Below are 15883 nucleotides of genomic sequence, written 5' to 3'. Positions count from 1 at the left end.
TTGATTTGTCCCAATGAATTTATTTATATAAATAAATCATAACGGTTGTACAGGTAGTCCTCGCTAGCTTTATTTATAGTGATGATAGACATGCTTGATATTGTTGTAAAGGTGCAATAATTTGATATACCTTTCCTAATATAAGATGTCGTCTAGGTAGAATACACTGTTAGGGCAGGAATCCCAGGGCTGGAGTTCACCACAACTGGGTCGTCTGAGCTCCGGATATATTCTGCGAGGTTGTGCAGTAAATACTAACTGAAGTTCCGGTATCTAATCCAGTTATGGCAATAACTTTCCGGACCTTTACTACATTCTTCCCTGTTTTATTAAAATGTCAGCCATCAATGCTGACACTAACAACGATATACTAAAATCTGTCACCGAACAGAAAACAACTTCATCACTGTCAATCAATCAATAATCAGGTTAAAAGCATATATACAAATCCCCTCCTCCTGCATTTAATCTATATTATACAATTGTCTGGCGTTCCGAGTTGTCACCCTAGCTATTTCCTCGGAGCGTACGTCGAACATGGATGCGAGCTTCCAGATGATTTCCTTAAGTAGTTCAGGAGATGCCTCGTGGTGTTCTTGAGGTTTGAGATAAGGTGAGTCGGTCTCCAAAACTAGATCCTCCAACTTCATCTCACAAACGGTTGCTCTATAACCTGGGTACTTGTTATCCATGAGTAGGAATGGGGAGATACCAAATTTAACGTTTGGAAACATGGTTTTACATTGCCTGTACTCCTCCGTGTCACCGTTAAAACAATGCCAATGTATTGGATGGTCCTCCTCTAGGAAATTTGTTAATGAATCCCTGCACATATTCATTATTTTCTTGTCTCCCCTGCAATGAATCACCACAGGAAGATGTTACCTTTTAGCTATTCTCAACTGCTCCTCGAATACATGGACCTGTTTCTTAAGTTCTTTGCTATTTGGTTTATCAGAGGAGTCTAACCCACATTCCCCAACTGCGATCATTTTGTTCACACAGATTAGCATCTCTAAATCTGTAATCCACGAATTCAGGACACTCATCTCCTCCCCTTTCACTATCCGTGGATGTATTCCAGCAGTACTTCTTATTCGTCCATCTCTCCTGATCTCTCCCATTTCTTCTATTGTTGGCCAGCGTCTTGGGAATGCATAGTTTGCTACCAGATGTCTTATTTGGTATATTGACTCTCCATCTTTCCATTTATAGATCGGTAAGCCAGAAAATCTGGCTTGTTGTTTCATCTTATCCAAATGAAAATGAGAATCAGTAACCATAATAGCCTTTTGAATACTGCATTGATAAAGGGATATTTCCTTTTCAAATGTAATAAGGTTTTCTGCATCTTCAGTTCCTTTTAATAATAAAGCCAAAATTTTCCAATGTATCAAAGAATATATTGCAGATGGAGGAAATACAGCATGAACGACCTCCACATCAAATCTGTTTTTCTTATTGTAGAAATTTAGTAAGGGTATATCTGTCCAATGGAATACAGCTGATTGACATTGTTTAAAGACAGCTTCTGTTCGTACATAATCCACCAGATGATCAAGGGTCTTTTTGTCATAGCGCTGGCAAAGTTCCAATAGGAGACCATTCATCAATTCTGTCCATACTGACTGGCATTCTTCTTTGAATATATTATCAGCAATATTGCAGTTGTGGAGTTCAAGGCAATGATTTTCTAACATTTTGTTTTGACCAAATTGTTTATGGCAAGTCCAACATGCAGTTAGTGGATTAGTGTACCAGGGCAAATGTTGGTGAAATACATGCCTTCTTACATTAGTGAAACGTCCTGGACATACCGGACAGATATTTCAAAATATCTACTGTATATAATCATGTAAGTAGGATGGCATTTGTCTTTTGCTCCTACCTACTTGTCCCTGTTTGGACCCATTATCTACTGTATCTGTATCGCAATTTATATCATCACTGTTCAGAAACAGCGAATTTTGACTCAAGTCATAAGCGAGTGTTGCGTCTAAATCAAAAGGGATGTCAATGAGCGAATGAAGATCTTTAAGAATTATCCGTTCATTATTAGAATTGTTTGTCAGAGAATCTGACACCAAGAAGGGATCATTGTTATCTAAATCGTCAGTCAGAGATTCTGACAAAGGGTTCAAATCATTTTGAGTATTCTGATTCCCACCACTAAATAAAATATCCAGATATAAATCCTCCAGCTCCATATTAGTGTCTCGCTCCAATTTATTCTCAGCTCTTCCAAGAATATCATTTCTAAGTCTCTGTAACCATAGTGGTATTTCTCTGACAATGCACAATTTGAGTCTATCATGATGCACGACTTCCTCTCTTTTCCTGTCTTTAATCTTAAGCAATGCTGGAGACTTAACTTCAATAACCACATATGGACCTTTCCATGGAGCTTTTAATTTTGGGGATATCCCTACTTTCCTGGCTGTATCTAATTTTAGTACAATATCTCCTACACAATATTTTCTAAAGTTGAGATTTAAATCATAATCTTGTTTTTGACGTTTCTGTGCAGATTTCAAATTATCTCTGGCGATATCATGAGCGTCCTCTAAAGACTTTCTTAAACTTTGAACATACTTACAAATATCTTGATCTGGAAAACGTTCCTTTATTTGTCCTAAAACTAGATCAATAGGCTGATTTACCTCTCGTCCGAAAACCATGAATTTCGGGGAAAAACCAGTCTGTCGATTCTCTGTTGCTCTGATAGCGCCTGCTAATTGTTGTAGGTGTATATCCCATCTGTTTTGAGTCTTCTTTAAGAAACAACGGATTAATTGAGTGATTATTCTGTTATATCTCTCTACCTGACCGTTGGAAGCAGGATGATATGCAGATGTTCTTGTCTTGGAAACTTCAAGAAGATCACACAGTTGTCTAATTACCCTTCCATCTACATTTTTGCCTTGATCTGTATGTAGCTCCATGGGACAACCGAATCTAGATATAGTGCTATCCATTAAAGCTTTTGCTACCACTTCAGCGTTTTGGTTTGGCAAGGGACAACATTCCAACCACTTTGTAAATTGATCTATGATGACCAGAACATACTTATTATTTTGTTTGGTGACTGGCAATGGTCCAAGTATATCCAAATGGATACTTTCAAAAGGAACGCCCGAGTGGTACCTACCCAATTCTGCTTTGGCTCTCTTCAAGGGTTTTTTGTATCTTTTGCATATCTGACATGTCGAAAAATAAAGTTTACAGTCCATCGTCATTCCATACCAGTAAACTGTGTGTCTTAATTTTGCCAAGGTTTTATCTTGTCCTAAATATCCTGCTGATCGTAAATCATGACAAAGATGAAGCATTTCCTGTCTTAATTTCCTTGGTGTTATAAACAAGAGTCTTGGTGCTACTGCATCATTCCAAAAATAGTAGAGTATACCATTTCTAAATTCAAGTTGAGATTTTGATTGCCACAAATGCCTTACAAATGGGCTACTCATCTGTAGATCTTGTTTTGAAGGGGAGAAATCAGTAGATAACCAGGCAATAACAGTACTCAGATCTATGTCATTCTTTTGTGCATCTCTTAATTCAGTTTCAGTATAAGGCTGTAACATCTTCTCTTTTGTGGATGTGACATCTTTAATGCTTACAGCACGTACTGTTAGTGGTTTAACAAAGTCTACTTCTTCTTCAAATGTGGACCACTGATTCTGGGCTCTTGTACAGTATTTACAACCTCCACATGGAAGCTGATTAAGTGGAATACTTGGCAAGTACGAATTGCATTCATTAAGTGTATCTGGGATTCGGGAAAGCGCATCTGCGTTTACATGTTTTTTACCTGGTCTGTGTTGAACTAACATGTTGTATTGTGATAGTTCCTCAATCCACCGAGCTAGTTGGCCTTCGATATTCTTGAAATTTAACAGCCAAGTAAGACTATTATGATCTGTACGGACAACAAACTGGTTACCTAGTAAATAATGTCTATACTGCCTTGTAAAAGTGACAATAGCCAATAACTCCTTTCGAGTTGTGCAATACTTTTTCTGAGCTGGTGTTAAAACCTTACTTGAAAAACTTATAGTTCTTTCTTTTCCATCTTGTAGTTGGCTAAGTTCAGCACCAATGGTTTTGTCCGAGGCATCAGTATCGAGTATGAAGGTAGCTTCTGGATCAGGATAGGCTAAAACAGAAGAATTTACTAGTGCCGTTTTTAGTTGTTCAAAAGCATTTTCCTGTTCTTCAGTCCATACAAACTCTGATTTTTCTCCTGTTAATTTATGCAAAGACACAGCAATTTCAGCATAATTCTTTATGTGTTCCCTGTGGTAGTTTGTAAACCCGAGAAAAGATTCAAGCTCTTTTTTTTTCTTTGGTCTTGGCCAACTTTTTACAGTTTGCATATTCTCCGGATTTACCGAAATACCATCTTTGTTTACAATTTTTCCCAAAAACTTGACTTCTTTTTGAAATAAGAAGCATTTGGACAGTTTAAGTTTTAAATTGTAGTACTGAAATCTTTTTAAGATGTGTAGAAGCTTACTCAAATGATCTTCAAAGCTGTGACCTAAAACGATGACATCATCCAAATATGCAAGGCATTCTCTCCATGTCAGACCTTTCAAAACCAACTGAATGACTCGGCTGAAAGTTGCTGGTGAGTTACATAATTCAAACGGCAGTCGGACATGCTCCAAAAGTCCATATTTCGTGACAAAAGCTGTTTTATGTCGATCCTTCTCATCGATCTCTATTTGCCAATACCCTGCAGCCATGTCCAACGTACTCATGTAGGCGCTTCCTCTCAAAGTATCCATACAAGACTCAGTCTTTGGCAAAGGAAAAACGTCCTTAGTTGTCACTTTATTAAGGGGGCAAAAAGCAATGCAGTACCGCAGACTGCCGTCCTTCTTTCTTACTAAAACAGGACAGGAACACCAATCTGAAATAAAAGGTTTAATAACCCCCTTATTCAACATTTGATTAAGATGTTTTTCTTCTTCATTTTCAAATTTCAGTGGAGTTTAATATCCCCATTAAACAATCCTAGATCCATGTCTCCTTTAGCAAAAATATTTTGAAATTCAATGAGTACTTCAGCAATCTTTATGCTACGATCTATGTCAAAATATTCTACTGTTCGAGTATACAAATCTTTCAGGTGTTCTGGAATCTTAGAATTGAGTTCTTTTAATTTGTTAAGTTTATTTACAGAATCTCCATCTTTTATTACAGTACAAATTTTTTTTGACGGGTTGACAGAAAATCTGTCACCTTTGGGCGGTTTGACAGAAAATCTGTCACCTTGGGGCGGACTGACAGAAAATCTGTCACCTTGAGGCGGACTAACAGAAAATCTGTCACCTTGGGGTGGACCAACAGAAACCCTGTCACCTACATGTACCTTTTCCAATGTCTCAAAATTACCAGTTGGCGAACTGACAGAGAATCTGTCACTTACGTTTTCTGATGTTTTACATGAATATGGATTATCGACATTGACAGAAACTCTGTCACTATGTACCTCGGGGTCTTCAGCCAAATCATCCTGATCAGTTACAACATTGTATATCTCCATACCAATACCAAATTTATGACCCCCTTTCAATGTGATAAAAGTGTCTGTGTCGTTTCGAAATACAGCCTTCACAGTTTCATTCTTAGCAATTAAAGCATTTGGGGACAAAAGACCTTTTAAATTGGATTTCGGCTGAATGATTATATCATCTGCTGGGGGGTGATCAATTTCCATATCAACTATTTTTAAGCTATGAGGTGGCACAACTGTTTTCTTCTTTATACTAATCCTGTATAAATTTATTTCTTCTCCTTCGTTCCCAACCAAACAGACTGCTGGTATAGCCTCATTGTTTATGTGGACAGTGTAGTTTGCCATATCAATAACTGCTCCAAATTTCTCCAAGAAATCAATACCCAGAATGATGTTATCATTTATGTTAGCAGTTACAAACCTCCATTTTGATTTTAACTTTCCTATTTCGATAGGTATCTCCTCTGTATAAATAGCATCAATCTTAGAATTCCTTCCAGCTCCTCGCAAAACTAAATGTTCCTTTAGTTTAATTGTTGACTGAAAAAGTGGTAAAATTGAAGTACTCAAAACTGATATTTGAGCAGCACTATCTATTACAGCCTTAAATGTTTTCCCTAAAACTTTCATCTCAATGAACAAGGTTTTTGATTTTTTGTTTTTATCAAATGAAAAAATTTCTTGAATCGAAAACTTTTGTTCTTGCCCAGACATTTCTGTTGGCGGTTGGCCTGTATCATCTGAAAAGGTCAAGGATTGGCCTACATCCTTGGCCCTGAGTCGTTTAAAGCTTTTGGTGATGGAGATCTATTATTACGATAGGGAGAACTGTTTCTTGGCTTCTTGCAATCCCTACTAAAATGACCTTCTTCCCCGCAATTATAGCAGTTACCTCTTGCAGGACTATTGTACCTTCTTTGTGGCGAAAAAGCTCGATCTGTTCTCTGTGGTGACCTTGACCTCATATTCTGACTTACTATGCTCAATACTTTTTTTACCATAATTTGTTTCTAATAAATCATCTTCTGTCTTCTGTAATCTTTTCTCGAACACATTCATCTTATTTGCTCCTTCTTCAGACTTCATAATTGCACGTACATTTTGTACTGATGTTTCCTGTGTATCCTCATTTTCATCATTTTGCTCCATAAAAGAAACCCTTTTAATTTCTGCTCTTCGCGTACCCATTATGACTTTTTGATTCACCACTGCACTTCGTACATATTGTACCGCTTGATCCAGAGCATCTTGATTTTTGTCCATAGCAGTCAAAGCTGCACGCTTGTCTACACAACCTTTAAGAAAAGCATCTGTTGCCAAAGTTTGTACGAAATTATCCGGTGTATCCGGGTAGCCATCGGTAGCCAGCTCCTGTGCTCTTTCTGCAAATTCCTCTAACGATTCCTCTTGCTCTTGTTTAAGATCTTGTAAAAGTCTTCTAACAATGTGTGGGGGTTCCTTTCTACCAAAACGCTCTTCCATTTTTTGCATAAGCTTTCATAATTAGTTTGTACTAACTTTGGTCTCGAGCTATAAAATTTCAAAGCTTTATCTCGCAAACATTCAATCAATTTATACAACCTTTGCTCACTCTGCCACTTGCATCTATCAGCTATAGTGCTAAATTGTAGATAATAAGGACGCCAGTCATTTCTGCCATCATATGTTGACATCTTTGGTGCTGTGGGACCACCATAATCTGAGTGTTTATGATCATTAGCATTATATTTTCCTTTCAATAATTGAACAGGACTACTCTTTTCCTCTTTTTCGGCTATTACTTTTTCTACTTTAAGCAAAGTTTCTTTCTGCTGTAGTTGAGTCTGAATTTTCTTTGAATATTCATGTATATCTTTAATCTCTTCATTCTGTGATTTAATCATTTCTTTCATTTGTTCAATTTGTTCCTGTTTCTGTTTTGTATAAATGTCTCTTTGTTGTTCAAACATAAGCCTCTGTTCTTCTATATGTGCTTTACTCTGTTCAGAAATTTTCTCTATTTTTGTTTGAAAAGTCTCTGCCATATCATCTCTGGATTTTTCTACTGACAAAATCTTGTGACGTAATGACTCAATGGTGTTTTTCAGGACCTCTTGACCTTCATCAGACTCCTCCGGGTCCTCAAAAAAATTATTTTCTCTTTCAACAGTGCAGTCCACAATGATTGTGGTGCTTCTGGAATCTCCTTTAAATTATCTTAATTAAGTAATCCGTCTTCTTCTCTCTTTGCAATTATTGCTAAGGCTCTAGTTTCACCTATCTTTTTAATCGCTTTTAACTGTGTAAAGTTAGCTTTGTTTATATTTATTGGTTTCGCCATTTTATCTTTACGCAATGTTTATAATTATGCGATTTATTATTTACAAAATAACCGTGTAGCGGTCTGTCGCGGTCTGTCAGTAACACTGACACAATAATATAAATATGCAGTTTATTATTTACTGAATAACAATGTAGCGGATTGTCAGTAACACTGACACTGATTTATAACTATGCGATAATTTTTCAGTGATTAGCCGTATTGCGGAGTGTCAGTAAATCTGACACCAGGAATTTTTCAAAATTTTCGAAGCAGATATTTCTATGAAAACAAATGGATGTATGGGCAATCGGTTATCAGAAATTCTGATATTAAATTTCCATGTTTATTATACTCATGAAATATGTAATGTTCTTTTCTATCGGTACAATAACTATATGTTTTCTTTGTTGTGATTTTTCAGTTTTGCCGCCAAAATGTCAGGAAACAATGAATGTCTCGAGTCGATTTAAAGTCGATTCGAACCGACTTCTGACACCAATGTTGTAAAGGTGCAATAATTTGATATACCTTTCCTAATATAAGATGTCGTCTAGGTAGAATACACTGTTAGGGCAGGAATCCCAGGGCTGGAGTTCACCACAACTGGGTCGTCTGAGCTCCGGATATATTCTGCGAGGTTGCGCAGTAAATACTAATTGAAGTTCCGGTATCTAATCCGGTTATGGCAATAACTTTCCGGACCTTTACTACAATATTTATTTGCTTTTCTATTTATATTTTCCAACAGGATGTTATACCCAGTATATATAACTGTTTGGGAAGACTGGTATTTGATTTAGCAGTTTCATTAGGTAAGATTTAATATGTAAAAATTGGTTATTAATTTAGTCAGGTCTGAACAAGAAATGCTGCATTTTTAAAGAGAAATTACTTTTCTTTTGAAAGGTCACCATTTTCAAGTTTTCAATTCAAATTGGGTCTGGTTCCCTTAATGTTAAGATCATCACACAAATTTGATTATTGTTTTGTCCATATTTAAAATGTAATATGTTCTAAAACATGAGGAGAATAATAATCTGACTTCAAAGAGAATGGTAATTGAAAAGGAAATCAAACCTTTCCCCAGAATCAGTTCCTGTTCATTTGGGTATTTAAATTATTGCAAAGTGTATTGTCCCCTTGAATAAATACAAAAGCGATTGTTCTCTTTACTAATCATTTAATGGGGACTTTAATTTTCTCAACTGGAGTGTGAACAGTAGAGTGTTTGATCCCTAGCTAGGTCTAATTGAAAACTTTAGAATAGGTATTTACTGCTTCTCCATAAAACTACAGTGTATTTACTAGTAAAAGGAAAGACTGGTCAGCACTCAATCAGAATAATGTATCCTGGTAAGGTGGCATGTCTTACTGTGGACTATAAAATCTACTGTTTACTAACTTGTGTGTTCCTCTAGTACAAAGCAGAGTCATATTCATATTGCATCAACTTGTTTTATCCTGAATATGCATTAAAAAAAATCATAAAATGTTTATTTTTCAGTGGCAAATGATACAGATAAATGGGAGGAGCTCCAGTTAGAACTGTTTATGTCACTATGGAAACAAGAGTTGAAACCTGTCACTCCATTTAATAGATGTATCTGTGCATTTATTGTACAGCTACTGGAGGATTCTAAAAATCCATTGGTTTGTATAAATTTTTGTATTTGTTTTTTTTTACTTATTCAGTTGTTTTTATCTGAGTATGAGCTAAAAAGAAAGAACATTGAAATATAACTGTTGAGATTAATTAAGCCTGCTGATCACTTAAACAATACATGCAAATTCCATTCATTTGTCGTTTTTTCTTTCCAGGAATCATGGAAAAAATACTCCCATTTACTTGCAACATTACTGAAAGAAGAATTACTGACATGTGAAGTTTTAGAGAAAAGTTTCCTCAGTTTAATTTCTCATAATCAGGTATTTTGTTTGTATTATGTTTTTACACACACTTGTCTTTTCGACTACATGGTTTTGTCAGTAGTATGCTCCCTTTGTGTACAGGACTTTAATCAAGACTAAAATAAATTTCATTATATAGCACACAGCATTTGAAGGTTATGCAAACACAGATTAGCTCAGATTCTGATAATGTGTCTTGTAGGGTAACATCCATTCTTGTTGACAGTTTTCTTTTAGATATACTTTTCAAATTTGACTCTGTGTCAGTCCAGTACAGAAGAGAGTTTTTCTATGTGATGGGACTTTTTAAAAAATGTGTTTCAAACCTAGATTAAACAATCTTTTTGGCTTTCTAACTGTTTTGATCTGAGCATCACTGATGAGGCTTATGTAGACAAAACGTGCGCCTGGCAATTCAAATTATAAGCCTGGTACCTTTGATAACTATTTACACCACTCGGTATATGCCACTGCTGGTGGGCGTTTTGTCCCTAAGGGTATCACCAGCCCAGTAGTGTTGACATGAATATCAATTATATGGTAATTTTTATTAATTAACTATTTGCAAAAGTATAAAGTATTCCAAATACTGAGGATTTTTTTTATCCCAGGCATAGATTACCTAATCGTATTTGGCACAAATTTTGGGAATTTTGGGTCCTCAATGCTCTTCAACTTTATACTTGTTTGGCTTTCTAACTATTTTGATTGAGTGTCACTGATGAGTCTTATGTAGACGAAAAGCGCATCTGGCATATCAAATTTTAAACTATTTAAGCCAATGTCTTAATATTGTCAAGTTAGAAAACTGATACTTACTTAACTTTCACCTACATATTATTCAGTTAATGAAGGCAGCATACAAATGTGTCAATCCCTCAAAATAACAAATTTTATTTTCATTTCTAATGCAAAGGATCACAAGTCAAAACTTTAGAGAAAATCTGACAAGGTTTTGTTTCTTGGCAAAACAGAGTTTCCCTTGTGGGGTATTTTTACAAAAAACTTACTATATTAAAACAGTGAAGAACAATTAAGTAACAGGTTTAAAAATAAGTTGAAAAATGCTTGACTCATAAGTTATGCAGTAAGAAGCCACCAAAAAAAAATCAGAAAGGGAGAACACATGGTGCCAATTAAAGAGTGATCACAGTTTTGTAATTTCCAATGTATAAAATGTAATGCTTCTTATCATATTATTAGCTCACCTGGCCCGAAGGGCCAAGTGAGCTATTCCCATCACTTTGCGTCCGGCGTCCGGCGTCATCCGTCGTCGTCCGTCGTCCGTCGTCGTTAACTTTTACAAAAATCTTCTCCTCTGAAACTACTGGGCCAAATCAAACCAAACTTGGCCACAATCATCATTGGGGTATCTAGTTTAAAAAATGTGTGGCGTGACCCGGTCAACCAACCAAGATGGCCGCCACAGCTAAAAATAGAACATAGGGGTAAAATGCAGTTTTTGGCTTATAACTCAAAAACCAAAGCATTTAGAGCAAATCTGACATGGGGTAAAAATGTTTATCAGGTCAAGATCTATCTGCCCTGAAATTTTCAGATGAATCGGTCAATCGGTTGTTGGGTTGCTGCCCCTGAATTGGTAATTTTGAGGAAATTTTGCTGTTTTTGGTTATTATCTTGAATATTATTATAGATAGAGGTAAACTGTAAACAGCAATAATGTTCAGCAAAGTAAGATCTACAAATAAGTCAACATGACCAAAATGGTCAGTTGACCCGTTTAGGAGTTATTGCCCTTTATAGTCAATTTTTAACCATTTTTCGTTAATTAAAGTAATCTTTTACAAAAATCTTCTCCTCTGAAACTACTGGGCCAAATTAATCCAAACTTGGCCACAATCATCTTTGGGGTATCTAGTTTAAAAAATGTGTGGCATGAATTGGTCAACCAACCAAGATGGCCGCCACGGCTAAAAATAGAACAAAGGGGTAAAATGCAGTTTTTGGCTTATAACTCAAAAACCAAAGCATTTTGAGGAAATCTGACATGGGATAAAAATGTTTATCAGGTCAAGATCTATCTGCCCTGAAATTTTCAGATGAATCGGTCAATCGGTTGTTGGGTTGCTGCCCCTGAATTGGTAATTTTGAGGAAATTTTGCTGTTTTTGGTTATTATCTTGAATATTATTATAGATAGAGATAAACTGTAAACAGCAATAATGTTCAGCAAAGTAAGATCTACAAATAAGTCAACATGACCAAAATGGTCAGTTGACCCGTTTAGGAGTTATTGCCCTTTATAGTCAATTTTTAACCATTTTTCGTAAATTAAAGTAATCTTTTACAAAAATCTTCTCCTCTGAAACTACTGGGCCAAATTAATCCAAACTTGGCCACAATCATCTTTGGGGTATCTAGTTTAAAAAATGTGTGGCATGACCTGGTCAACCAACCAAGATGGCCGCCACCGCTAAAAATAGAACATAGGGGTAAAATGCAGTTTTTGGCTTATAACTCAAAAACCAAAGCATTTTGAGGAAATCTGACATGGAATAAAAATGTTTATCAGGTCAAGATCTATCTGCCCTGAAATTTTCAGATGAATCGGTCAATCGGTTGTTGGGTTGCTGCCCCTGAGTTGGTAATTTTGAGGAAATTTTGCTGTTTTTGGTTATTATCTTGAATATTATTATAGATAGAGATAAATTGTAAACAGCAATAATGTTCAGCAAAGTAAGATCTACAAATAAGTCAACATGACCAAAATGGTCAGTTGACCCCTTAAGGAGTTATTGCCCTTTATAGTCAATTTTTAACAATTTTCATTAATTTGGTAAATTTATGTAAATTTTTACCAAATATAGTTCTCTGTTACTAATGGGCAAAGTTCATTATAGATATAATTGTAAGAAGCAAAATCGTTCAGTAAAGAAAGAACTTCAAACACATCACCATCACCAAAATACAATTTTGTCATGAATCCATTTGTGTCCTTTGTTTAATATGCACATAGACCAAGGTGAGCGACACAGGCTCTTTAGAGCCTCTAGTTTTAATGTGTTTCAGAAATGTTTAGAAAACCTATCCTACTGTATACAGTGTATAACAGAGAGTTTAGAAGATACAGAGATTGATTGTGATTTTTCTGAAGTTACTGACTGGCTATTAACCTTGTCATGTAGTCATAATGGTGACTCCAAAGAGGATAAACTATTATCAAGTGCTGTTCCATAGATTTAAATAGAATCCTCAGAATTCATATTTATTGTGAATATTGTCAAATATCAGACAAGCAAGTCATTTTGTGATTGCAATGATAAAGAGATCTAGATTTATGAATAATTCAATTTTGGAGCTTTTGTTTATGTGTATTTAAAGAAATTTTTGTAATTTTGAGTTTTTTTTGTAACAAGCTGCAGACCTTTTTTTATGACAATGGGATAAAGCTCAATTAAATTCTTATTATCTCGACTAGCATTTAGCTAAGTAAAGATTGGTGATGTCATATGAAATAGTGCAATATAACCTTTTGTATACATTCATTAAGTGTTTTAACTGCTGATTGTGTAGAAATTCCAAATGTATTATCAGCTTGAGACAATAACAAAAGATAAAGTGAAATACTTACATGCTTCAGAATATTTATAGTTGCCACTTTATGAAATAGTTATTGATGGATGCTGTGTCCTGACATTTATATTTATTGTGAATTACTGTGATAAGAATGCAAACCAATCATATATTAACTACACAATTTGTAAATATATAATTCTTGATACTTTTGTTTGTTTGTTTTGATGTCCATGAAGTGATGAAAAAAGAATATAGCTAATTGACTTTAACTTTTATATCACAGATTAAACATTTCTTTAACATTACAACAGCTTCACAGACACAGAATTAGTTTGGGGTGTTGTCAATGGGGGATCCACTATTTCCCTTTTTAGCTCACCTTGGCTTAAAGGTCATGTGAGCTATAGCCATGGCTTTGTATCTGTTCTAAACATTAACAAATCTTCTCCTTTGAAACTAAAATATCAATTTTAACTAAATTCTTAGGGTATGAAGTTAAAAATTGTGTTTTATATTCATGTCAGCCAGTGAACATGGTGGCCAAAGCTGTATATTTAACACATGGGGAAGATACATTAATTGTCTTTATATTTTGAAAAGTGTAATAGTAAAAGAAAAATTTGACAGTTGCAAAAATGGTCAGTATGTTATGATCTCTTTTATAATGCATATATATTTATTTGTACAATAGTTAGGCCCGCAAAATATAAAAAATATAAAATAAATTTTGGCAAGTAGTTTGCCATATAAAAATAAAAAGATGTTATGTGATTGCCAATGAGATGGCTGTGTTGTAGTACAACCATTACTTCAAAGCCAAAAGCAGCTGCTCTTAAAAAATCAAACAACATGACCTTGTGCAATGACAAAATATAAGTGTGTCTAAGCACTATGAATGTATGTGTGTATTACAAAAATATTTAGGTTGGTTTTAATTTATTGATTACATAATTAATCATCATACCACCTATTAAAAACAATATTCAACGATTTAATTTGGACAAGTTTACCTGGGTCTTACTCAGATTACAGAATTGTTAAAAAATATCACTGTAAAATCAAGATGTGCTATCCTGTTTGTAACAAGTTTTCTACAGGTGTAGCAGGACTTCCAGACCAAATCGTTTTATCTATGAAAGAGTTTGGCATAGGTTTTGAGTGATTGGAAGTAATGAAATCCTTAATTCAATAGTTTACCAGTAATACATAGATAAGGTTCATTGAAATCTAAAATGTCACTACAGACAAGGCCAAAAAAAAACTACAGACAAGAACAAAAAAAAAAGCCTATGAGTTTGGATATAAAAAGCACTCATTTTTGCCCCAAAATGCAAAGTTGAGTAAGTTTTTCAAAAAACTAACCTGGCATAAAACGAAATCACTTATACAATGGGTGACCTGGGTTAAAAATAAAGGTGAACATCATTGTTTGTGTACACTCTCTGTGAGAAAGGTACACTTGGTGTTTAATCTGGAGTGTTTAATACACACACAATATAATCATTATAGCATGCACGGAAATAACAACTTCCACATCAAAGAACTATTCATAAAAAGGTGTACATCTCCAAAATGGTTTAAGTATCAATAATGGTGAACAAAAATTGGCACATCACACAAAGGATGTTATACTATTCAAGAAATATAGTAGAAACTAAATTGTGAATCAAGGCTCAAAAGTAGAAGAGAGAGCGACAAGATCATGACAAACACGAAAAACGACATAAACAGGTTACAAATTACTTAATGAAATTGCATATCTATTGACGAGGGCCGAAAGATACCAGAGGGACATTCAAACTCAGATCTAAAACAAACTCACAACGCCATGGCTAAAAATGAAAAAGACAGACAAATAATAGTACACATGACACAACATAGAAAACTAAAGACTAAACAACAAGAACCCCACCAAAAACTTTGGGTGATCTCAGGTGCTCTGGAGGAGTAAGCAGATCCTGCTCCGCATGTAGCACCCGTCATGTTGCTGATGTTATTACAAACCCGGTAAATAGTCTAATTCGGTAGGTCACATTCATGCAAAGGGAAGGGGATTGTAGTTACGACGTAAGGATTAGGAACATATTCGATATCATCTGTGAAACGGTTATTCCATAACGGTAAAGGTTATAAACTCATCAACACAAACTCCACCAAAAACGGGGATGATCTCGGGGTAGCAGAAGGGTGAACTGATCATTTGCTTGTGAAATTTTCTTTATATTCCTATGTTTATAAGTTATATCAAGTGATTAGGCATCGCTCAAACTATTTGGTGATTTACTCTTATTTGACCTCCAGATGTCACAAAATTCATAAATCATCATCTTCGATCGTGTAAAACTCTTATAAAGGTGTCAATGATAGTTTAAAAATTGTAACGAACATTTTATTTCTCTCAAGTTAACCGATGGAGGCTTTTCCTTTAATGTAACGTGTGTCGTGTACCTTGCCTTGACACCAGTGTCGTACGTTAACATTCAATCAATTTCCTTTAGACTTGCTCTCATGATTACAAAGTTATGACTTTTAAAACAGTTCATTGTCTGAGCAGAAAGTTGATGAACCAGGGGTACGACAGTTGTTATTCATTCGTTTGATGTGTTTAAGCTT

The 15883-nt window shown here is 35.2% G+C and overlaps 1 protein-coding gene across 1 annotated transcript in view; it reads left to right on the top strand.

The window, feature by feature from the left end:
• Window positions 1-13475, top strand: part of LOC139517101 (codanin-1-like) — a 38159-nt gene extending 24684 nt beyond the window's left edge. The window contains exons 24-27 of the mRNA XM_071307779.1: window positions 8575-8638; window positions 9331-9476; window positions 9645-9752; window positions 12764-13475. Coding sequence (XP_071163880.1) covers window positions 8575-8638; window positions 9331-9476; window positions 9645-9752; window positions 12764-12931 — 486 coding nt within the window. The 3' untranslated portion in view covers window positions 12932-13475. The remainder of the gene's footprint in view (window positions 1-8574; window positions 8639-9330; window positions 9477-9644; window positions 9753-12763) is intronic.
• Window positions 13476-15883: the final 2408 nt, after the last annotated feature.

This window comes from Mytilus edulis, chromosome 3 (assembly GCF_963676685.1).
Source record: "Mytilus edulis chromosome 3, xbMytEdul2.2, whole genome shotgun sequence".
In the NCBI taxonomy this organism is placed as follows: domain Eukaryota; kingdom Metazoa; phylum Mollusca; class Bivalvia; order Mytilida; family Mytilidae; genus Mytilus; species Mytilus edulis.
This window is presented reverse-complemented; position numbering and strand designations above follow the sequence as displayed.